This window comes from Temnothorax curvispinosus, unplaced genomic scaffold (genome assembly GCF_003070985.1).
Source record: "Temnothorax curvispinosus isolate PA1 unplaced genomic scaffold, ASM307098v1 QBEX01004614.1, whole genome shotgun sequence".
NCBI classification, from domain to species: domain Eukaryota; kingdom Metazoa; phylum Arthropoda; class Insecta; order Hymenoptera; family Formicidae; genus Temnothorax; species Temnothorax curvispinosus.
In genome coordinates, this window is record NW_020214394.1 from 295116 (window position 1) to 321975 (window position 26860).

At 34.7% G+C, this 26860-nt stretch overlaps 1 protein-coding gene across 1 annotated transcript; it reads right to left on the reverse strand.

Moving 5' to 3' along the window:
• Positions 1-285: 285 nt before the first annotated feature.
• LOC112453693 (multiple C2 and transmembrane domain-containing protein) lies at positions 286-25589 on the reverse strand. The gene is given in 16 exon segments (XM_025014581.1): positions 286-615; positions 1502-1672; positions 2718-2847; positions 3272-3631; positions 3820-3962; positions 5815-6220; positions 6872-7020; positions 7353-8779; positions 8782-8839; positions 8842-8877; positions 12269-12460; positions 13027-13169; positions 13518-13790; positions 16501-16905; positions 19673-19926; positions 25092-25589. Coding segments are annotated over 15 exon segments (4281 nt in total). The 5' UTR covers positions 19731-19926; positions 25092-25589.
• Positions 25590-26860: the final 1271 nt, after the last annotated feature.

Here is a 26860-nt window from a genome sequence, read left to right on the forward strand (position 1 = left end):
TCTTCTAGTTACAGTAGAATATACGCGGAAGCTAATGTGATCTTCGACTTACTCCTTTCTCAACTCCCTTCTCAAACGCAGAGATATTAAAATATAAAATCATACGGTTCAGTTTGAATTATGATATATTTAATAATCGTAAAACCAAAAATGTCAAGCCATATTACACTTGAGTTTCCCGAAAGATGTTCATAGACGTTTTACATCTATAAGCGAAAAGATTCGATTAATCTCAACGAATAATGATACGCGCGCTAATACGATACATGCGTTCTCATTAATCACTCACCTATAATTAAGTAATTCTTCGTTGTCAGGCACTCTGGATATAAGATCGAGGAGCTCGTTGTTGGGCACGGAGTGAGGCCTGAGGATTTTCCTAGAGAACTTATTGACTCCCCAGCCGAGGATTAAATACCGAACAGGAATAAAATAGAGCACGACCGCCGCGGCGATCGCCAGAAGCATCGCCAGATAGCTTAAATAGGGGATCGTGAAGTTGAAGAGATTCTTCACCCTCTCGCAAAGACTAGCTATGTAACCAATCGAGTTCTGGACTGTTTGCGTCACCTCTTGAATCGCCTGTAAACGTTCCTTCAAACTTTTCTTTTCCTCCTGAAAAATGGTTACATTTTAATCGATAATACATGTTGCATCAAACGTTGCTTAAACATAAAGAAATACCAATTTAAATACCATAAAATATTATTTAGATCTTTCTTAGTTTATTGACTTCCAGTTAAAAGTTAGCATAAGAAAAGAGACTCAGAAGACTCAGAAAAAGATGATTACAAAAGTAGAACTAAATATACCAAAAATCAATACAAAGTTCAGAGCAGAGAAACGTGAATAAAAGTTTAAAAAAATCTTCAATACGATAAAAGGTCGACCCGGGAAAAATTAGTACATCTTTTGAATGCTTAACAATGTCTGTGTAAAACTAATTAATTAGTCTTCTGCATTAATTGAGTAAGTTTCATACGAGTTTTATGATATCTAAATATTCTTGTTGCTTATCTAAATGCGATGTAAGTATATCATTAAATTTATATGTCGGAACTACGCTGTTGCTTGTAAAGATCATATCTTTATCCGGGCGCTATTGTGATTCATAGAGCGTAACGAGATCCATAGAGTATAGTACTCAACAGCGCTTAATTCTTAACACTTCGGCTTATTTCTAACACAAAGGAAGCTAATCTACGTTAATTAATTTGCATAGGTCGAAGGTTATAGCGCTAAATTTATTGAATGGATACGATATACGGTACGCAAATGAGAATTTGCCATATATTTATCATTAGATCTTTTATAAATCCAGCAAGGATGTTACTTGGACCATCTCTTTAGCCATATTAACGAATCAATGCAAAAAGCTTTACATTGATATATGATATATTTAATTCATTTGACTTTTTTCATGAAGAATCGCGTAGTTCGTGATTAAATTCGCAATTAAATTAAGCACTCTGTATTTTTTTGGAGATGTAATGGCTCTCACTTTATCCTTGTCGTCCTCGTCATCGTCGTCGTCCCCCGGGGTCGGTGGATCGTCGGACCCGATCTCGGCGTGATCTTGAAACTGCGAAGTTGCGTAAATCAAAGGTGCGCCCGTCACCACAGCGACCTGCCCGCAAATCCAATGATTGAACCCGCTCCTCTCGCCGCTAAGCTGACAGGTAGCAAAGAAATTCGACATGCAGCATTGCCAGTAAAGAAACGAAGCGGAGGTAACTTGCGCTTATGCAGGATGGGTCATGTCAGAATTATACGAAGTACACAAAAAATCTAAAGATTATAAATATACACCAAGATGTCATATTTTGTTTCATTTACGAGATATCAAAGTATGGTTTAGAATAGTTGATTATTAATTCTACCGCTTCATATGGATCCATTTAAGCCATTTTTATTTAAGATAACTCTGCAAATTTTGCTTTTAATATTTTTAAATTCTACAAATTTATTTCTCTTCTTCTTATAATCTTTTAGTTTGAAATAGATTTTTGTATAATATGCGGAAAGAAATATATATTTTTTTAAAAGTTATTAAAATATATAGAAATGTTTATATTCAAACTTGTGAATGCGCTAGATACAAAACACAGCAAGATTAAGCATCGCGGACATGCACAATTCAATTGATCTCAATGATTAATGATTTTGTTATAAGAAGTTTGTGAATGAGAAGACATTTTTTTACAAAATTACATCGCAAATATGGGACATTTTACATACGTGAGGTTTTAAAATATGAGAATCTAAAAATATGAGAAATGTATATGCCTTATTTATCAGGTGAACCAACCCTCTTATCGTCATACATATTTAGGTCAACAGAAGACAATGGGGAGCGAAGAATAAAGACTAAAGAATAAAAAATAGACTTTTATAATTAAAGAATAGTAAGCATTTCAAATAGCATAGCAATTAATAATTGGAACGATCCAAAACCATCGTGCTAGCAGTAAATCAAGTTTTAATCCCTTGCACGAGAAATCGAAGACACTGAGAGAGCTCTTCAAATTTCGCAGCTTGAAAAATGCATCGCATACATAGCAAAAGCGCGCTCGATATCACGGCTTTAAAGGCCAATGATCAATACTAATGTTTAATTTTTCACATATAATTCCGATAACCATATCATTTTAAAATATAGACATGCGAAAGAGTACCGGATTAAAACTTCAGTAAAACCAATAACAAAAGCGACGTACCAGATAATACTTCAGGAGAATCAATAACGCCACACCCGGTATCATATATGGCTCGAAGTAGTAACATCCAAGAATAAAAATGACCAGAGCGAAGACGCTTCTCATCTTGTTTTCCCATTCCCAGCAGCTCCTAACCGTAGGATAAAGTGAAAAATAGTATCATAAACAGATCGAGTAGCAACGATATAAACTGTAGAATCTATTTTTGCTTAAACCAAAATTCTTCTTGCTGGAAAGCATGAGATACAAAAATTTTTAGATTATATTTTTCCGGTAGGATACTTGTGTGCTATACTATCTAGCTAGAGTAAAAAAAGAAATCTGACAAATAAAAGAAATTAATCAAAAATCTAATTAATTTCATTAATTTTAATTCTGAGCTTTCGATTTAGAACAGAAAAATATTTCTGAAGACGAAATAGGTAATTTTTGCTACTTATGAAACTTTAGATATGTTCCATAATTGTTCGAGGTTGTACATATCGCACAAGAGATTGGAAAGATAACAATTTATTTATACCTTTAATTCGAATAAAAGTTAAAGTCACACTCACTGTATGTATTTTCCTATGTCGATGAATATTACGATGATAGCTTTGAGTCTGAGAACATTTCGCAGAAAGACTTGTCTTTTGAATTTCATTTCCGGCTCCATGTACTTCTTTTCTTTTGGATTAAGCGTTCGTACGCACGCTCTGAATATATTCCATATGACGGTCATTTCCAAAAGAATCTGGGGGCAATTGCCTTTCGCGCGGCCCCTCAGTTTCTTGTCCTTCAACGCGTACCATCGTTTCTCGCCGTTACGAATTTTTAGCAACGGTATCGCTATCTTCCCAAGGAACTCCACCTTGTGATCTCGATCCTCGTCGTACACCGTCACTTCCAGGACGGAATTGATATCCTTTACATTGCTGTTGAAACAACGAAATTTATTTACTCTCGATTACGCTTGAACAGCGCGAGCTGTCTAACCATACTCTCGTTAATCGTCTAATCATCCGACTTTTCCTATCTATTAATACGTATCCGATAGCTGTATTAAAAATAGTTTAACAATAATTTAATAATAGCTTAACATTCCGTTTAAAATGTAACTTACAAAGTGAAAATTTTCTGCCAATTCGGCGTGAGAGTCTTATATTCCGTTTGCGTTTGTAATCTGGAATTCACGAGTTCCAGAACGCAAAAAGGATCGCTTTTGCCACCGAGATCAGCAGCTGCAAGACCCTGTGCACGGTATACCTGTAAAAACACGAACTAATCTAAAAACAGACATCTATAATATAAAATTTATTAAAAAATTGGTTTATATTATATTTTAAGGGGAGGTTACACTTCATAACGATGAAAAAATCGAATTTTTTTTTTTGCTTAATTTTCATCCTTAAGTTGTTAAGAATACGTGGGCAAAAGGATATTTTCATATCGAAAGTATTTTAAGAGTTACAGCTTGTCGGGCGGAACGGTCCGTCGGCTGGAAAACAGGTATAGACGGCGCCCTCGGAGCGGTCTTGCGAGGAGACTTTTTTTCTATATCTGATGGGTGAATCTACAATAGGTGGCAAGGAATGGTGCTGGAATGGCTGATTAGATGTAAGTTGTCAAAAACAAACATTAAATACGATTTTTTACTACGTAAAACTTTAAACGCGTTTTTCTCGAAACAGCATTTTTCGGCGCGCGGGGCGCTCTACAGCTTTAACGGATGAACCGATTTCAATGAATGACGGCGCAAAAGAAAGGAAATTTAATTTAGGGGGCCTTCAGGAAGCGTTTTTTTTCAAAAAATTGATTGCAAATAATTTTTTTCGAACGTTGAAGCAAAAGAAAAACAGGGAAAAAAGAGGTTTTTTTTTCAAACGGCCACCATTTTGTTATAAGGGGGTTTTTTAAAAATCGGAAAATCATAAGGCCCCCCAAATTTAATCTATTTTAAGAATTTTTTTGGTTTTTTGGTTTCAGATCAACTGGCAAGGCTGTGGAATGCCCCGCGCACATAGAACCACGCCGTGTGTGGCTTCGTGGACTGAGAGCTAGAGCCGCCATTTTTAATTATTTTCTTCTGAAAAATTTTTTAATTAATCTCTATTTATGTACGAATTAAAGCCCCGAAAAGTTTTTTCCTATGTATTTATTTTATATAAAAAAAAAATTCCTGAAATTGAGGCATTTTTTGGGCCTCTGAGGTGTAACCTCCCCTTAATTTATCGAAATTATGTAAAAGCCTTATAAGAAGAATATGGTCACGTCTGTTTATTAAATTCTTGTAATTGAAAAGAGATACGGATAAATTTATAGAAAAATTATTTTACCAGAAGTATTTAATTTGGAAGTAATTAAGTATTTAATTTGGAAGTAATTTTTATTAATAAAAATTATCTCACCAGTGTCTCAATATATTTTTAATAACGAAAGCACGAATTTCATATGTGCTAGCAATTTACAAAGCAAATAGATGTGAAATATAAATTTAATTGTGTGAATAATAATTTTCAGTAACACAGTTTCAACACAGCTCAAATTGTATATCTGTTTCTCTGTTATGACGCTGAAACTGATTAAAAAAGAAATTAATCCTTTTTCGAAAAGGCTTTTTTAGATAATTAATATCTAATGTAAAAACAAAAAAGCTTTTTATCTTACTCTTTAGTTGTCATATATCAATTACATGTTAATATATTATATACAATTTACATGACGAAAATTATTATTTCGTAATGTAATGTAAATGAATCTATATTACTATCATTATTATTATGCAGCGTAATTCACGAGCTCGCCAAACTTTGACAGCGTATTTTACTTGTCGGATAAAATTCTACTACGTACAAAGGAGTTTGTAATTCGATAAAAATGAATTTTCAGACTTATAAATATGTTAGAACTTTTCTTCATTCTCGACGTGAGCAAAATACTCAAAAAAGTTGCGACCTATTTCGGGAAATATAAGTCGTACATGTCCTGTAACTCCTGTACATTAATTATTACTATTCTTACTTCATGCCTTCTCGACATTCTAAAAAAGTTAACACTTCAATGTCGGCATATTAACATGCTAGCATGTTAACAATTAATACTAATCGTTTCTAATTACCTTCACCGTCAAGTGACCTACGTCGCGTATCCTCTGCAAAGTGTTCATAACGGAATATCGTTGAACCAATTGTGTGTGTTCTATCGGCGTTTCTTCGTGCGCGGCCAAATCGCTGATTGTCTCGCTGGCTGTGGTGCCGCTTATCGTCAAAAGTAAAAAGATAGTGCCCGAACCATCCTCGAGTTCGCGACATAGCCGATGCGTGGTCTCTCGCTCAAGAGTCGCCAGATCGATTACCGTCTTGCCCATTAAATCGTCCTGATGACTCCTATCTCTATCCCAAACCGTCACTTCCAACTCTTGTCCCAGATACGGGTCCTCATAGAGATGGAGGTCAAACTGCTCCAACCAAATTGGATTCAATGTTTTGTTAACGACTTTCGATTTGTATTTCTCCGTGCCCAGTCTGCAAATTAGTATAAGTACGAGACTCTAGTTTTTATAGCAAAAGTTTCGCAGTGTGTAAACGACTGTAGCTTGAATTGCTAAATATCTCCAAGATTACATTTTATTTGATTTTACTGTGAAAAACAGAATAATTTTCATTCTACGATTAAAAAAACAAGTTTGATATTGCAATATTAAAATATTATAATATTAATATCAATTTATATTTACGTTTATATTTATATTATAAATATTTATAAACATGTTAAATACGATAAAGTAATAAATCAATAAAAGAAATTCAAGAATAAATTTCAAAAACATTTATTTCATCAAAACATTTATATTAAAATGCGCTTTTGAGAAGATTATTAATGTAAATTTAATAATTGTGTGTGCGGTTAAAAATAAATTTTATCAAACAGGAATAACAAACAGGAATGAAATATCATAACTTGATTAAACTAATTACTTTAATTTAAAAATGTTTAAAAATTTTATAATAAGCAATTAATAGAAAAACAATCTATAAAAAGAAAACAATCTAGATTTCTCTATTAAAGCAAATTTCAAAGCAATATCTATTAAAAAAATTGCATTCGCTAACAATAAAAAGTAATCAGAATGATCAAGTTATGCATTCCATTTTATAATATTAAATTTTATGTACCGAAATTTCACGTAAGGATCCGACAAACCGTCTATGTCCATCGGCAACAAATTCTTTGCCTCGACGAGCACAATCGTCACCACCGAACTCCATATTTGTGATTTCAATCGTCTATTCACGTCCGCCAATCGATTAGTTCTCTGAAAATACTGCAATGTGGAAAAATGGAACGCTAAATAAAAGTATCACTAGGGAGACTAATGCAGGATTTTTATTACAACACCGTATAATTGCAAATTGAAAACAAAAGCGACTACGTACAGAATCCACTATGATTGTTCGATTCCTTCTTTTATTGATAAAGTTTTACTGTTCAAGAAACAATTTGCACAAAATAATTTTCTACAAAATCGCTTTTTTGAAATTTTATTAATATTCTTGTGTTTAATGTCTATTACGTACATTGCCGTAAAAAATTTATTTGATAATACAGATATGAACGCGGATTTAAAGATTGAAAAATTCTTCTTTATGACTCTACCCTATGAATGTCCTCCATCTTCTCTTTAACATTGCCTTTCAGCTTGTCCAGAAGATCATGGCGTTTGACTTCCTTCACTTCCAAGACGTCACTTAAAACATTTGAATTTTTCTCTCCATTTTCCACGTATGGGGAAACAAATTCTTGCTTGTTTAGCTGCGTGTTCAAACTTGCTGGTTCAAATCGATCCGATTTTGGAGAAACAGCACGTTTTCGCAATTTTCGCAAATGTTCAGTTATCTTGTTCTCGATCCTCGGCTCGTCGGCTCTCGCGGCTCGTCGACCTTCCGTCAATCTGCTCTCGATCTTCGGTTCCTCGTCCTCTCCCGTCGCCGGTGTGAACTTGAAATCGTACGTAGGTTCCGGCATGGCATCCTGATTGACATCCGTCGCGTTGTCGGTCGCGTCAACGGATTGAGAGTGCATTAACGTGTAATTAGACGAGGGCCTGCGGTGATCGGTGATCCACGTCTCGATCGGTTGCAGCCACGTATGCTTCTCCACGTTCTCGTCCCAAATTCGCTCCACCTGATCTTCCAGTATTCTCTCTATCAAATCCACCTTCCGCTTTAGACAACTTCCTAATGAACCCTTTGCTTTCCGTTTCTTGATGCCAGAGAAACTTTCGGTGGACAGTCCTTCAGGCACTCGCGTCTTCCAAACTCCTATCATCGCCGATGCTTCCTCGAGCTTCGATTTCTCGACGTCGACAGCACTCGATCCTTCCTCCGTAATTTCGGAATTCGTCTTAACAAATAGTTCTTCGATTCGTTTCACCTTCGGGAGTTCTTCAATTTCAAACGTTTGCTGAATCTTGGATTTTTCGCTTGCGACAGAACTCGATTCTCGCGAATTCTCCTCCTCGCGCCGAATATTTCCGCAAAAATTGCCATGCGACGCCGAAACACCGGCGTTGCTCACGGCAGCGTCGCTTTCCGCCTCAGCAAAATTCCTCTCGAATTTATGTTTTGACACAGATCGATCTAATACCTCGATAGAATGACGTCTTTCTCGTCGATCTGGTTTCCGGGGCAAACCTCTGAGAGGCACGGCAATATCGGATAATTTTTCAGTAAATACCGTATTTACTTTATTAGATGCCACATCCGCAATATCGGATGATATATCGGTAGATACCACATCCATTTTATTAGATGCCACATCCGTATTAGACACTACGTGAATTTCAGATGCAGTGTCGACTTTAGACGCGTCGTCGGAATTCTTCTCCGACGGCGACGTGGCCGCTATCTCCGCGGACACGACGTCGTTCGCAGACGTAACTTTGGCATTTTCCGACGTAACTTCGATCTCGGGCACTGCAGTGTTAAGTTCACCCGCGATATTTGGTTCAGACGAGAAGTCTATTTCGGGCGCGGTGTCCATTTTGGATGCGACGATTGCAGCTTCGATCGGGGTTCTCTCTTTATATCAATTTTGCATGTTTTGTCGATCGCTCTTCTTCGAGGTGGAGGCATCGACTTCGTCCTTCGAATGTGTTGACACCGGACACAGATTGAATGTACTATCGATTTCAAATTCAATACGTTTCCGGGTCTCTTCTTCGCGAAGATTACTCTTGCGAGTGAAAACTGCTTTGAACGTTTTGAAGCAAGTATGACGGAATTGTGAATATTTTCCTTCGTGGAAAGCGTCTGTTTAACGTGTTATTTTCGTCGAGTTTATTACGAATTCCATGGTTCTCCTTAGCAGCGAAATAACTGTGAACTCGTTCTCATCTTTCGTTCAATCGGCTTGTATCTTTCAAGGACTCACTTCGAAAGTGGCAAAACAAGATTTCTTCGGAGATGACTTCTGTCTTTCGTTTTTTATTCGACATCGTCACTCAGTATGTCGCAATTCCTAATAAGAGCGTTCAAGCATATATTTTCTCGGAACTTATTATCCAGGAAATATACAAGTTACGTTTAAACGCGATGATTCTGCATCTCTTATGCAATAAGCGTCGAGAAACTTTTTTCCCTAAATTAATATATTTTCCGAAATCTAAAATGTTAACATTTACACACAACTTTACATGCCACTTCTTATACGATTACGTGATATACACTTTTTATAACAATTTCTCGTAAAAGAAGAAATGTCTTACAGCAAACACTCGAAACTGATAATCTGAAGAACTTTGTCGCGTTAAAGCTTTTATGTCTTACACTCGACGCGGCAACGCCAGCGACTGACACGCGCAAGAGAAGAAAAAGTGTGGGAGAAAAAGTGTCCGCGAGCATAGATTTACACACTGATTCACTTGTATCTCGTTTAAAAAAATTGTGAAATGCGAATATAAGCACTTCCTCTCGACGACCACGGTATACGATATCGCCGATTAGCGCCAGTGAGTCACGCCGGAAAATACAGACGGAGGAATACAATTCGGTTACGTGCGCACACGGCCAATCATCGGAAGTCTCTTATCAGGAACAAAAGTGAACTCGTTACCAACGCGCACAATGGAATACATTTCCGTGCCGGTATCGAATCGGCACCGCACTGATAAGCGCGAAGCACCTGTCGTGCTCGCAAAGTAAGACGGCAAAAGTCGTCTGACTACTAACAAGCCGTTCTTCATCGGCAACCTGCGAAGCGTGCCGGCCAGCTGGGCTTCTTCTCCCTCTCCATTCTTTACACGAGAAAAGCAATGTTATGTCGGCAAACATTGCATGAGGCATTGTGTATACATGATGCCGTAACCGCGGAACACGCGGTCTAACGCGAGCGTTTCTCAACTCGTAGAGATAGCACTAAGAGAAAGAGTGACCGCAAAAATAGCCTCTTTTTTCACCCTTGAATTTAGACTTCTACTTGGTGCTAAATGATAGTCTATAATGAGTCATGAATCCTCAGAAAGTTTTAGATTGAGCCGGCTTTTTATTTTCAAGATATGGAGGCCGGGTCAAAGTTAGTTGCGTATTCGCTGTTTTAAAACGTTGAAATGGAAACTTACATAATAATAGGTTCAAAAAACGTATTCGTTCGCTGTTATGTGATTATTTAATATATTAGTATAAATGTGATTAGAGTGAGTCCCCTCGCCTCTTTTTTTCAAAGCCGGCTCAATCTGAATCTGAGGATTCATGACTCATTATAGACTATCATTTAGTACCAAGTAGAAGTCTAAATTCAAGGGTGAAAAAAGACGAGGGTGAATTAGGCTATTTTTGGCCTGTTTTTGCGGTCACTCTTTAAGTGATAACAAAATTTGATTTGCTGCGAGAGCAAATTTTTTGCTATTGCAACAAAAGGTTTGCTACTATTGCTAAATTAATTAGCTCTCGCAGCAAAGTAAGTGTTTGTTATCACTATAGTGACAAATGATTTGCTAATACAGCAAAAAATTTCTCTTAGTGAGGAAAAGAGATATCATACAGTGCAATAGCAAACTTGTTTAATGTAAGAAGGAAAAAATTATTTATCTAATTAGAATGTGGAGAAATATTCTCCTTTATTTAAAAACTATTTCATTTAAAGAAACTAATCTCGAAGTCAAACTTAAAGGACTTCAAGAAGTACACACGCGTGTGTGTGTGCTATTATAAAAATAAAATATTGAACTTTTTTATATATTCTTTTGTAAACTCTTTTATTTTGTATTAAATATGTATTTATAATTAACTCATTATTGAATCAGATTACCTTATTTCTGAAAAGATAAAGCGCGGTTGGATTTGATAAGATCAAAATTTTTTTAATATTAGAAGAGGATTAAAGTTCCAGATCGTTAATACTGGCTAAAAGATCTTATCTAAAAAAAAATGATTGCTTCGGATTATAGCATCGGATTATAGCATCGGATTACGATAGGCTATTAATATGTTCAATGTGATATATGGGAACATATCACACGTAATGTATAGATGGCATATTACGTACGCTTATCAACCAACTTTATGGATACACAGAATGTCCGATAACAGCATATTTCAACTGACAGTTCTTAGCCTCGCAATCGATATTTCCTTAATGAAAATATAGAGAGATATTATTTGTCAATAATTAATTCACAAATTATGTATTCTTTTGCTTGTATCTCATTTTCCTATGCTTAATTTTATTTTACAATTTATCAAGCGAAAATATTAACGGATACAAAATTATATTTTAATAAAGAGAGACTTGAAAGCACCTCTTTCTGAAGGCTAAATTACTATCTTTAAAATCAGGCGAGCAATTATTTGAGGCCAATTTAAACTTTGTGCAAATTGCACGTATAACAACCAAATTCTAAAAGAAATATTCCAAGTATTTATTAAAAGTAATTATCATTAAGATTAATACAAATTAAACGGTAGAGCATTGTAGCCTATGTAATTGCAAAATTTAAAAGACCTAGTGCAACGCTTTTGAAATAAGCACGTTAATTGTTGCAACAAGATTAAATTTATTACGTAAATTACTATTAATTCGTAAATAAATTGGATTTAATGTATAACACCCGAGAAGTATTCCACTTAGTTATTTCTCACGGAATGGCGTTTAATATAATAGTTAATACGTAAGTAGAGCTGCTGCGCGATAAAAGCCAGGCCTTGCACTCCACTTTCAACGACAAGTCGATATCGTAATACGAACGCGGGCGCGTACTTCCCTCACAACCCAGTTTCCCATTCTTCATATACACGCTATAAATATACGCACGGGCACATCCATCTCTCTACCAAGATGAGAACGATCGACTTATTGTTAGCTTATCGCCCCTTACTTAATCCTTTACGGAGCTATACTTCTTGTTGATACTTCTTCAACATTTCAATTTTTTTATATTGTTTAATATTTATTGGTATTATATGTATATGTATATCATGGCTGATTAGCCAAATCATCTCACAGATAAATAAATCCAGGTGAAAGATAAAAAAGATTCTTAAATGTATTCTATCGGATTGAAGAGAATAAAGTACCTGTTCTTTTTCTTGTTGATTTCTCGGCCAAAGTGTAGCTGTTAGGTGAATTTCGCCTAAATGTTGCTTTGGTCTGTCCGGATCTTTAAGTTCTAATGTTATATCTTGAGCATGTCCAAGATCGAGTTGCGTGAGGTCCAACAAAGCAGCCCCCATAAAATCATCCTGCAGGCCCCAATCGTAATCGAAAACCTGTCAACACAAAAAACCGTTTGATTATCATTAGAACGTTTTAAGTAATTAGAATACAGATAAATTCTACAATAATTATTTTATTCAAATAAAATACACATTATTTTTCAAACATCTAGTTGTGTATTTTATTGAACAGTTTGAATTATTACGGATTACATTAAATTAAAAATTATTCAAACCCTGCCTAGGGTGATATTTTTCGCAATAAATTCTTTGCAGTAATTTGAAAAGATGCTCATTAGCATGACTGTTAAATCGATTATCGATTTAATTATGTGAATTTACTCCGACGAGAATTCCGACGAGACTGTTTCAAGACCGATAAATCGGTGAGCAGTTTGCCGGCAAAAAAGTGTATAGATAAAATTTTCATGGAAAAAATATTAAAGATACAAAGATCCCGGAAAGGCATTTTTCTATTTACTTTTGATACTTAAAAATTGTTCTTAATGGAAATTTCTGCCTCTGATAAAAATCGAAATTATTGAATGTTAACTTATGTAACTTTTCTGCCATTTTATATATATATTCGAAATTTTGATATGAAAAAAAGCGCTAAATACCTTGATAGTAAGTGGCTGAAAAGGATCTTCTATAGGCAAGGTGATGCTTTCGTCCCAAACTGGATTTAGATCGCGATGAACGGTTCGCGATTTGTGCAGCAATCGCCCTGAGCATTTTACTTTCACATAAGGATCGCTCGCGCCTGAAATCATAAAGCAAACCGCAAACTATAAACCATATATCGTGAAATTTACGGTTATGCGATAAATACGATGGTTCTTAGCTTTTCACAAATAGGGCACGAATGTCTCGAGCTATATTTTATTTATTGGCATAAAAATGTCGATATATCCACATAACTTTAAACGAATTTACAGCAATTTTAAACCGCATTTTTCATAATGTGTACATATGTATTCAATAGTGTTTAACTTGCAAAGCAATTATTATTATGATAACTTCTTTGACGGTTTTTTATTTTAAAAACGAATATAAGTCATATATTGTATCTCTAATCAAAGATAGTTGAAATTTGATTCTTTTTTCTTACCGCCTCTGTCCATCGCAACGAGATTTGCGCCTCTTCTTATGTGTAAACGAAGTTGGAAGAAGGCATGTTGCCTCAACGCTTGTTCTCTCTTTCGTGTCATCTCGTCCTGAAGAAAATCGCCCTCTTGGCTGAAGGAACGTCGAGGTTCCTCGCTTATATGCTCTTCCTTCTGAAAGCTCACGGATCCTTTGGAGAATCCCTCGCTGCATTTTCCGGCGTTATCCTCTTGCACAATCACAGTCTTTTCTCTGCTACTGCGTGCCAATGGAGATTCTGCGCATTCAGTATGCATTGCTTTATCATCATTCCTTTTGGCTCGGTGTGATAGCGATATCCGTGATTTTCGTCACAAATGTGATCATTGGAAATAAATAAAAGTCGTGTCTTATCAAGTGTCTTCTAAAATATTCCGATTTTAGTTTAAATAATATATATGACTTCAACTTCTGAGTTTTTTGTAAGTTACATACTTAACTTACATCGTTTAATTAATTTGATTAATTTTCTTTACTTTTATAGACAACTCAATTGCATTTTTAAAGTATAGGGAAAATGATGTACATCGAATACGTGCAAATTTAAATGAGATTTTACATTTGATTTTACGGTTTTATATGCACAGCGAAATCGATCAAATGAAGAATCAAATTACTGAAAGTTTTCCGAGAACGTCGCAAAAATAAAAATGCGATTAGATAAGGAGAATGTAATTATCCAATTGTCGCCGATACGATCCTACAACTTTAAGGATATTTAAAAGCCATTCTGCGCGCTGGCGCTTGCATTATAGAACAGAGAAAAATACACAAGAGAAGTCTTCCGAGTTAATTTGTCTAAGTATAGCGATGCACGTCAGTATTCGTGCTGGATCATTTCGGATCAATCGATGTAATGAGGTCTAAACGTGCCGCGCATGTCGACTTTTGGCGTTAGGTACCAACGCTCGCTCAATAGGTATTCTCCTCCGCGTGCTCTCCAAATAAATTCACGTTACATTACCAAGAGCGCAATATTTGCATACTGATAATCAGCGCTATGTACAATTTGGATAAGTAATTATTTGCACGTATAAAATTTATATACTATAAATTACGCATGTAAAACTATTTACGTTGATCGTTGATCGTGGGTACTTTAGTTAATCGCTCGTTGGAAAATAACAAATATTATTCGTGCACATTTACAAATATTCGAAATTGTTATATGTCTTTTTAATATATTTTACGCAGAACATATTTCAGATGTGTGGTGATTGATTGGCTCATCTTTTAAAGTGTACGCATTCGTATTCCAACGTGAATTTATACTCTGTCCCGCCAGGATATTAATTCGCGCGCGACACAACTGTCCTGCAAGAAGGATCAATTTCTGAGCCGAGTGACTTGTCAATAAACTTAATTAATTCGCTTGAAAATGCAGTAACTTCCGTAGCAATCAGTTATTCAAATGAATGCGATAAATATTCATTCTTCGATATTCTAGATTGCATCCGTGTAACCCAGACATAGTTCCAAAGGTTAAATATTTTAACCCTTAGATAGTCATCTGTACCGTAGATCAGTGCGTTTTAACTTTTACTAATACAAAGTAACAACTTGAAACAAAACAACTGGCAATTGCATAAGAACGTGCACCATTATAGACTTGATAAACGGATTAAAAAAGTCATACTTTTTTAGAAGAGTAATTATTTGTTTAAATGTAAATGTTGATATAGTATTTGTACTGGCATATTTTAATTTATATTGTAAAAACGAGAAATGAAAAAGAACATCGGGAATTTGCCTGGTATTGTAATATAAATGAATTGATGAAATCACACAAAAGTCACATTTTTTAAAATTTATAATCAGAATTTCATTTCTTGAACCATTGAGAATGCTTGAGATACTTGAATAGCTGAATTGAAACAAAACTTGATTATAATCGAACCACTATTTCTTATTTCTCCGCGCAGAACGCTTTGGGGAATAAAATTCCTATAGGAAAATTTTGAAAAAGCTAAATGAAGTTCTCGATAACATCGATTTTATTAATACTAAATGATACTAGATAAAGTGAAATGTAATAAAAAATAATTATTATTTAAGTACGTTTAAATAATTAATATAAAAAAGAAAATAAATGTTTGTTATTCCTTCAAATATGATCATTTATGAGAAAGACTCGATTTCTCTCGGGATATTAAATAAATAAAGCACTCGAGATGATGCATTGGAGGCATTAATGTTTTATCAAATATTAGCTGAAAAGCACTGTTGCAAGCGATGCAAACAGAGCTGTTTAATGCTTCATTCATATGACAGTGTTTCAATTCACTATGCATTTAATGCTGTATAGCAGATAGCAATTATCATGTCAGGGAAATGTTACGCGATAAATTGTATAGAGATCGTACAACGTAATAAAAAATTTTCTATCACAATCTATTTGTGATAATATCATTCTTGTACATATTAAAATTTATACACATACATTTTTATACATATTAAAAATAGATTTGATATATTTCTTAATTTCTAGATTGTTTTTCCTACTAATAATTACTTAGAGAATTTTAAAATATCTAAAAATTGATTTATTAATACGTTTTTTTATTAATAATATTTTAGACATTTTTGCCGATTTTTTAGACTATTATTTTATAACTTTTACATTTATTTTATTTAACTGGATAACATGAAGAGACATAAGGCATAAAGATAAATCAAAACTTGCGTTCCATTTGAAAATCAGACCATGCAAGGGTGTTGTAGATATGCATTATGTAAATATAGACGCTATCAGATATAGAGGAAACTTTATAACCAGGTCATCGGCGCACATGCAGAAGCATTACACTGCCTTTTAATCTTGCACCTCTTTCTCAGGTTTAAAATTTTTTTTATTATAGCTATATATTTCAATTTAAGATCTGTTCTTCTAGATTAGGCAAATTCGGCACGAGGCCGCGCGGAATGTCGGTCAGAAAAACATCTCTCACCTGGGCGATTGAGGCAGTGCCTGGCCGGGCTCTGTGTGGCTGAGGAACTTCTGCTGTGCTCGGAGGAGTAATCGGCGGCGTAATCGGACTCGGCACTGGGATTCTTGAGTTGGCTCGCGTCCTGTGCACTACCGGCATCCTTGGACTTCTTCCGCTCCTTGCTCCTGCTGCGCGCCCAACGACTCTTTAGAGTCGCGAAGAAAGTGTGAGTGCGTTGGGCCACCGATGCCCCGTGATGCCGATGATGTCGATGATGATGGACGATGCCGGACTCGCCCGATCCATCGCCTCGCCTCGACGGCGAGCTGTTCGCGATCTCGCTGTCCCGGAGCTCCGTGGCGCTTTTCGAGAGCAGACGGCTCCCGTTCAAGTTTAATCTGGATCTCTCTTGAGCGCGAGTGTTACCTGCAAGTTGAAATGCAATTCTCGATCGAGTTACGACACCGAGTGCACGGAGAAGAAAAGTTTTATTGGCGTTGTCGTGGCAAACTTTATCATGTAGACAGCGAAAAAACTTGAATAAACAAGGTACAAACTACCTTGATGGAATAATTTGATTTAATGTGCACGGATAACTTATTAATAGACACTCCTATTCTCAATAAGTTCTAACGAAATAAATACAGTTGTATAACAGTTATGAGACAACTTGCATTTGTCTGATTTGCTGCAATGTGTGTTGATTATCTGCGTTTAATCAAAGAGTTTATTACTAAACCGTTCTAAATTCATCTTTTTAGAAAATTGATATTATGTGCTACAAAACTATAGAAAATTTTTTCTTTATTTTATACGCTTCTATTATTATTTAACTCGCACTTTTTGAATAATTTGTTATTAACTAATCCGACATTTTTTTTAAACAAACGAATAAATGATCTAAATTTTCAAAACAAAAGATGTAATACTTTTATCTTGAAATCACAATAGTGTTTTGTCGCTAACAAAATATTGCATAACGAATCAATAGCGTTTGCAACATTTTCAGATAATATTTTTGACAGCAGCAATTGTGCGACGAATTTTCCAACAGAGAAGTAAAGTATATTGAATATGATTCGAAAATATTGTTTATAGATATTGACCGTGGTTCCGATACGTTGAATATTTTACACCAGACTTTTACTCGGATGAAAATGTTACTCGGATGTTGTTGTAACATTCTCTTTGTTTATGCTACGTTGGTAATTAAATATTTTAAAACGTGGTCATGTGTATGTCAAGCATACAAGGTTCATTAAATCATTTCAAGAAGGTATTTAACTTTTTGACGTCTTTTTAACGTCTCTGACGGCAAAGATCGTCGTTATATTTCAACATTTTTATAATAGAATAAATAATGGAATACTGCAGACTATTTATTATTATTTCTAACCATCTCTAATATAATTAATATAATCCATTTTTAATTAATTAATGTTTAATTAATTAATGGACTGTCTCTTCTCTCGTCACTGAATCGCGCAGATGAACACTCATCTGCAGATCTTTATTAATTAATTTCTCATTAATTGTTGCAAGAATCGCAAAATGGTAAAGGATTTTTCCATTTAATTTAACTCACGAGTGATGTTACTATTACCAGACACCCCGTACAAATTAATTATATATGTATTTACTATCCAAGTTTAACATTTTAGAACTAATGTTTTTTATTTCGCACATTTAAAAATATTTCTGTATATTTGTATCATTAATATTTATATTATTAAAACATATATATTAATTATTAATGTATTTATGTGTCTGTGTGCTATAATTAGTAAATTATAGTTTCTATTTTATATCAACCCAATTTTGGTATGTACTTAAAACGTTATGTTATATAACAAGTATTTTCCATCCTTGGTCGAATTGAAAACATGTGTCGATGTAACGCGGAATAGAAACCGAGTGAGCTTGGACCCTGTGAATGGATATAAGGAAAAACACATAATGCTTTTAGAAGAATTACAAGGGAAGTACATTATACGTACTCACATGTAAGCATATCGATCCGTCTGTATTATTAAACATAGTAATACTCATCACAATGTCTTTACAAGACTTAATATACTTTTCATTATATTCCAGAAACGATGATGTGTCGCGCAATCGATATACATTTCCGACTTCTATAATAGCTGGCACATTATTTACTTATTTATTACAGAACACTCCTCTTATTGAAAAAGTATTAAGTATTGAATTATTGTATTAAGTAAAGTATTATTGTATCTGAATTAAAGTGCTTTTATTGCTTTTATTGGATTTGCAAAAAGTAATTATTGCATCAACAAAAGGAACAATTTACGACGAAAATGCAATTATAATGTCTTGACGTAAATCTGATATGCCAGAGCACCCGATATGAACGTAATTTTAATTAAATTCTCCGTTAATTTTGCAGTCAAGTTTTCATTAGCAAAAATATCGTGCAATGTGACGCGAAATCACGCTTTCTGGACGTGGATTCCCGGAAGTGTAGAGTTTTAGAGGGCAAATGCATTCGTCGTTTATTGAATTTTGTCTCCATTTCACCGGAAATCATCTTAACGCGCTAATGTATCACGGACATCTGGTATTCCGATCATCTAGTTGGAATATTACATTTGTCGACGCGTCCCAGAAATAGGAGGAATCCGAATCATCTTATCGAACATTGAAAAAACTGTTGTTACATTACAATTTTTATTCGTAGGATTGTACTGTTCATTCTAGATAGTAAAAAATGTTTGGCTATCGCTAAATAAATTATTCCAATTATATGTATAAAAAAAAAAATAAAAATAGAGGGAATTTATGTCCAGTTCTTATTACGTTCTTAGAATTAAATTAAGTAAGAAATATTTGGCTATCGCTAAATAAATTATTCAAATTATATAGAAAAAATAAAAATGTAGGGGAATTTGCCGTGTCCAACTTTTATCATGCTCTTAGAACATTACATCGCAAATCGTTCTTCATTGCACTTAATGTGTAATGCTTTCTGTTTTATATATATTTTGCTCTTAATTTTTAAAAGATTTTTTAAATTATTTGGAAGATCCAATAATTCTTGTTTTTTAGATTTAAAAAAATGAAACGATTGCCATACCCTTCCCAGGTATTATCCCAGTCAATTAATTATTCTTATAAAAAACGAGGTCCGTTTAACACACAATGCATATCGTAATATTATAACATTACTCACTCGTAGGTGTTGGCTCACTGTCCTCCGATCCAGCGAGTAACTCCACACTTTTGCTCATCTTATCCTCCAAAAACGCGAATTAGTTCTCGAGACCTTTGCGTGCAAGGCTTTAGTCTCTTCTTGAAGTGCACCAGCCCGCCGCATTCCGATAGCATGTTTCCGCCGATGGATTAATGAGACCCAACAGCGTCGACTGACCGGCACATATTCCGACTTCGTAGTGTCCACGTGACTCCCGGCGATGTCAATGACTTCTGTAGCATCATAATCAGTTTTTCCTTTTCTTCTTGTAAATATTGATCGGCTGTATAGCTATATAGCTCGTATTTCAATACGAAGCTAAAAGTCGGATTCCCAAGAGACTTTTTCCCTTTCGGTTGCCCCATAATTTAGAGCACCATTTAGGTATTAAAGAGCTCTAATGTTAATTGTGGTTATATTGTCAAGAAAATGGAAGACGTTCCCTGTTTTATGAGTGTGGCGTGTGAGCGCTAAATTAAAAGGGTCATTAAAAGGGACGAATAACTAACTAGGCAAAATACAAAGTGTTTCGTAGCTAGTGGTAAAACTAAAAAGTTCATTCTACAAAAGTTAATGGAAATTGTAGAATAAAATTGTTTTATATAAAACTTAGTTGCGGAAAGAAATTTAGAAAATTGCAAGATTAAACATATGCCTTTCTTTAAATTTATATAATCTTCAACGATGTTATGTATAAGATATAAAATATTCTGTATAGAAAATATATTTTATTAAACAAAAGACAAAAAATATAATTGCGCCTATATAATTACATCTTTTTATAATGTAATTATAAAAGATTAAATTTTGTTTTGATTGCGTTTTATGCAATAGTGCATTTATTACTTCTAATCATAATTATCTCCAAATTGTTATTCATAAACGAACGTCGCCTGTTATTAACCAAATATGTCACTGTTAAATCCAGAATTGTAATGGAAACTGCTGTGTTGTTTGTCTCCGGCTTACGCAGTGGTAATTTGCGATTATTATTAAACTCGAAACGTTGACAATTACGTCGGTACGGGATTTCAGGCGATATATTCGGCGTAGAATCCAATTAGCGCATTTGAGCAAATTTTGAGGAAACTTGGCTAACTTTTAAACAAATGATAATATGACGAAGGATATTATACACTCTCTTGTATATATCTACGTGTATATTATACTAAATTCCACGTATAACATGGAAATTTGTCGTCAAAGTTAGAAGCGATAACATAATAAAGGAGCAGCTTAGCTCACAACTTCCTGTTAATTTTAATATTTAACAACAGATTTTCCAAAACAATTAAATTTGTTTTAGCAAAAATATCAAGGAAAATCATTATTTATCGCACGACGCTTTCCAGTTTCTATTAATATCTCTTCATAATCAAACCACGGCACGAGTTGGAAATTCTATTAAAATAAAGTCAATTTGAAATTAACTGCAAGCTGTAGGAGTTTGTTGTATTTAGTCTTCAGAAATTGAGTTTCACAAAGAAAACTTTTCCCTTTGGATCACTTAAAACTTAAACAATACAAACATCTTGATGTTTTCGTTAAAGAAGAAACAATTGCCGATTCATCAAAAGAGTATTGTTAAAATTAAGATTGCAAATTAATTAAATAAATTGTCTATGAAATTCGTAGTACGCGACTTGGTTAAACGATTGGATATAGCTTACGTTGCTTACAATGTACTTGTCGTGAACTTCATGTTACTAAATAAATAAGGAAAGATAGCACGGTACACTTTGAAGAAATTTATGCCACTTCTATAACTTCACCGCGCGAATGTAATCCGCTTAAAGTTAAATTAGCAAAGTTAGAACGTGTTATATGCGTTGCTCCCGAATGTCAATGTAAAACTCTAAATAATGCAACGTAACACATTGTTCGAAATATCACGAATCGTAAAGCGTATCCGTTTCTATCTAAACCTATAAATTATTCTGAGGATTTTCCAGAGGTAGCGACGTAAAGCCATAAAAATTCGTTAGAGAGCTGAAACACATCGATCGATATACAACACACCATCGATAGAAAACACGCCATACTGTCGCGCCGATTTAATTACATTGATCGCCAGCACGCATTACTCACTACGCTTATCCACGCGTAATTGCACGTTATTTATACATTATATACGATATAGAACTCCTTAATTTCATAATGCAGAGTAAAAACTCGGAGAAATTTATGCGCAAATGCGTATATAAGAAAGTAAAAAAGAATGTATTTTACTACATATTCGAAATATTTAAAACCGAATCAGAAGACTAAACTCCCATTATAGAGTTATAAGTAAATATTTGCAATTTAAATTATAGGATATAAAGTCGTAAAATACAACATTTTAAAGAACGAAACATGTATATTATATCTTACTTTTTGTACCATTAATTGCTAAATTTGAGTAAACATAAATTTATTGTGCAGTGCTACTGAAGCATTACTACTGAAAAGCAGTACTTTAGTTTCTTCAAACTTGATAAACTTTTGAAAACTTAAACGCAATCAACTGAATAAATTTAACCATTCGGAAATTGAGTTGAAACTCAATCTATTTTGCGTGAATATTTTTTGTCGTATTTCCTTTGTATGTCTCGATTAAATTGTTCTCTATATATCAATCTCAATTACGAAATTGTTTTTGATCAAGTTTTAAAAGTCTTCATCAATAACTACATTGAAAATACGAACGCCGCAACTTTATCAATGTATATTTCAATAGTTTGATAACATCAGTCGCTTCTATAAATTGCATTTGTGTCATCTAATCTGATCATATAATTTTAGCCCCGCTCAATAATAAAAATACATCTGAATAAAGTTTTGGTAAAAAACATATTATAATTTCAAGAGTTTGCAATATTTTCGGTAACGGCTAGATTTATCTAAAAATAAAATTGATAAGTGATCTTTATATCACGTTTTTTTTTTGACATTTAGAAGGTCTTTTTTGAACGTCAAAGTGCATAAGCTAGGTTACAAAAAATACATTCTTAATTCAAGGCTGGAACTTCTTTCTCAATATTCATATATAAGTCTATTTTTCGCCAGTCTAGTCTCGTTCGAAATAAAATAAATTCCTTTTCAGATGTCTCCTTCTCAGATTCTTTTTCAACAATATATGATGAAACAATTTTTTGTTCAGAGAGAACAATGGTTTATTCTGTTTTTATTTTTCATATTATCCATCAGCGCAACACAATGTATTGCATAAGATTATTGGAGATTTTTTAAAAAGATAGAAGGTATTATTAACTTTCGAGTCCTTAAAATCAATTTTCTCGAAAAACAATGTCTCGCACGAAAACAAGATTATTTTACACTATCGACGTGTTTTCGCGCCAGCGACCAGCTTCTTCCTCTGTTTCGCCGCGATTTCGACCGTCATTTCCTAAATAAGCTCTCTAATTCTAATTTCTTAGATCATCTTCGTTGCAAGTACTCTGGAACAAGTTATTTCAGCGGCGTTAATTACTCGCGGAAACTTGTGGCGGACTTTACGCAGACGATAAACCCACAACCTCGTTTCAACGCTATCAGTTACGTCTCACAATCAGTGCAATGATATTCGCGTTCGTCCGGTGTGCAATATTTTTATTTCAGATTCAACTTTTCCCTCGTTTGTCCGTTATGGATTTAATAAGTTCCCTTACGAGGTGAACGAGTGCAAGCTGAGACGCGCGAACGAATCTTGGAGCGGCCGGGATCGATAGCGCGTCTGATTGAAAAAACTTCTGCAAACCTTTGCATCTTTGAACTTTTTATGTTAATTATTGCTCCTTGTTAATGATAGCTAAAGCGACCGGCAATATAAACGGGGATATTCGCGTGTAAACGCTTAGACTTCGAAATTAAAAGAAATAGACGTGATACATTAACCAGAACTAATTACACACATACACATATTTCTTTTTATTTTAATCTTTAAGCATTGGTGCGTAATCTCGTGACTTTGGTATAGAATATATATTCGAGATTTTAGTATTGCCCATATCATACTATATGAATAACAAAGACCATATGTATAAAAAATATGACACATCTGTTCCACTATTTCTACATTAATATTCATTAATATCTTGCAATAATTTTTGCTACGAAAATAAAATTAAACCGTATGAAAATATTTTACTTCACTTTATGAAAGATTGAACTAAATTTTGTAAATATTTCACGTGAGATATCACCAATATCCCAAACCGATGCTTAAGAGCTAACGAAAAGACGAATGCCTCCATTTTCGCGGGCATATGTTCTACTCGATTTTACACACAGCCCGCATTTATATTCCACATTTAATGCCAGATACGGCCGTCTGAGTTTGAGCTTTGTTCGGTCGCTGTGAGAATCGCAGTCAATGTCATGAGAATTAAACATCCGTATTTGACAGTATAGAGAGTGAGTATAATACGGATTTTCTGGCAATTTTTTTTTTTTTTTGGTCCCATCCTGATCTACTGCCTATTACTGTTTTTCTGTGAGGCAAAAAGCGACCAAATGGTTCGCTAGCATGTGATATAGACCGAGGATACGGTAAAGTTGTATAAAATTGCATTTTGCCAGCAGTTGCACTGAGGAGTGTCACGCGATACATTCTCAATTAATTCCTTTTTAATGACTCGCTCAAGTTGTTGGCCAAAGTATGAAAATCTTTTGGAATTATTTATAGCAGTTTTTTTAGCGTGCTTTCATTCACGAACTCTTAGATCACGACATTTTTTACTAAGAATGTCGGCCAATCAGTACCTTTTGAAACACAGGTGTTTAAAATAAATTTTTTTCTAGAATTTATTTTCTTCTAATATAAAAAAAAGTAATTTGAAGAAAGGATTTTATTTAATATTATTTAAATATTTTAATGAATGATATATTTTAATATGTGCACAAAGAGATTTAAGACTTATGGAAATTGGTGACATTTAATTAAATTTTTGCTAATTCCATTCAGTTCTCGCTTGTCTAGATTAAAAATAAGGTTTCTTTGGTTATTTCCACTTCTTAATATTTAAAGAGAAACGGACTTTTTTCTTTTTAATTGCTTGTAATTCTAGAACAATGAATATTCCAATATCTTTTTTCTTTTTGAAAATTTAACGTGAACTGACATCAATACCAACTCGCCAATGCTTAAGTATTAAAGAAAAGATGACTACAGGATTGATCAAAGAGATGAAAGAAATTGCGGGAAACTTGAGATATTCTTGTGTAAAACAAGCAGTGTAAAAGAAGCTTGTAAGGAGAACCGCGTCAACGCGCAATGTCGATGTCCACATCCCATTATCCGTTAAACGTTATTTTTTCAAAGAACCCTTGCTCATCAAGCTAACTCCGGCTATCGTCAAGCGTCGAGTACTGAAGAAGATAAAGAGTCCAAGACGGAGGGACAAGAAAATTGACTAACATTATTGAAAAAAGTATGTATATTCCTCGCCATTCTCTCATTAACTTTGGCAAAGATGACACCTCGCGTGTTCCGTCATGCCGTGCTATAAGGGTGTCGCACGCCGAACGTTTTCCCGGGTGTCTTTCGGGGATGCTGGGAGGAACGGTACATCAGTAGGTCCGCGATAAGTCGAAACGAGAGTAACTCCGTCTTTCTCGTAGAGGAAGAGAGGCGCGTTTGAGAGAAAAAGAACCGATCGAACGGTTCAGTTTGGACGTGTTCGCGATGTCGACACGTGAACGTACACGAACGCGTCACGGTACGTCGATGGTACGTCGACGGTACACGTCAAGCGTGGCTTGGAACAGGATGCGTTATCACTATCGTCGCATTTTCCGCGCACATTAAACGCCCGCAAACTAAATTACCGTGCGGATTCCCGTGCGCGCGGCAGAGCCTCGGGACGTCGAGGCGAGGAGGAACGTTTCGCCGCAGACGTTCGCCACTTTCGATGCTTCCGTGTCCGAGAGGCCACTGACAGAACTCGGCGGTTTTCTGTCCTACTCCGGCCGTTCCTCGTCCGCCTCGTCCCTCGTCGAGGATGCGCGATGTGGAAGCGGGAGAGAGTGAGAGGCTTTATCGACCCGCGAGGCCAGGGCCGGTCGAGAGGAGAGAGCCCAGTGACTTCGGGAAATTCATATTTCGTTTGAAGTGGCAAATAGCGGCTAATCTGTGACAAGGATGGGCTACGACATTAATGAAGAGTTTCACTTCGGGTAGCAGCTGGGCCGCATCTCTCGTGCAATATGGCAACTATATGATTTGTAGAGAAGCGTCAAGAGATTTTATTGCAGAAAAAAATGTTTGAGAATAAAACTATGTATTTATATATAAAAAAAACCCGTTCTAATTTTTAAAAATCATACAACTGTATAATAATATATAGAATGAAACTATATATTAATATTAATTATTTCATTATATTATAATATAACGAGAGAATGCTTCTTTCTGTTTCTCGAGAACAAGGATTTAAGAGAATGCAATGTATTTTTTAAAATTATTTACATTTAAATTATTTATTTTTAATACTTAATTAAAGTTTAAGAAACTTAAGTCGACAATTATAGATATTTCGATTATATGAGAAAAAATTAGTTCTTTAACAGCCAGTGAGAATTTATAAACAACTAATTTAAAAACCTACAACAAGACATATGATTCTACGGTGTAAAACGCAATTAACATTAAGTAATTTCATAATGAGCCACGGCAACTTTGCTTGCATCGTGTAAAATTAGTAATCATAATACAATTTTAATAACTGAATTACGTTCGCGAGCCTGTAAACATAAAAGCAGCACTATAAATAATATTGCAAAGTCAAATACGAATATTAAGAGACATGGCTATCGTTAGTATAGTTCTCGTTAGCGAGAAACCATTTGCACCGCATTGTGTCGAAAAAATGAAAAGGGCAACATTTTCTGAAGAACGATGATAATGGCGTATCTTAATGTAAAAATTTACATTGCCAGCTTTGCATCGTAATATCCTCGCTTGTAGATGAAAAATGAAAACACTTTAATTATATAATTTAAACCCAAGCAATCGATTGAACCTGCTCAAAACTTGATCGGGTCAGTCGTTATTGTGATTTGATAATCTTTCTCGTCGACTCGCGTATAGATACACGATTTGCCACACTGTTGCGCGTGCACTTGGCGCAAGTCACTGCCGTGCCTCTTGATTTATTAACTGTCTCTTGATTATTTAATGGAAGTTAT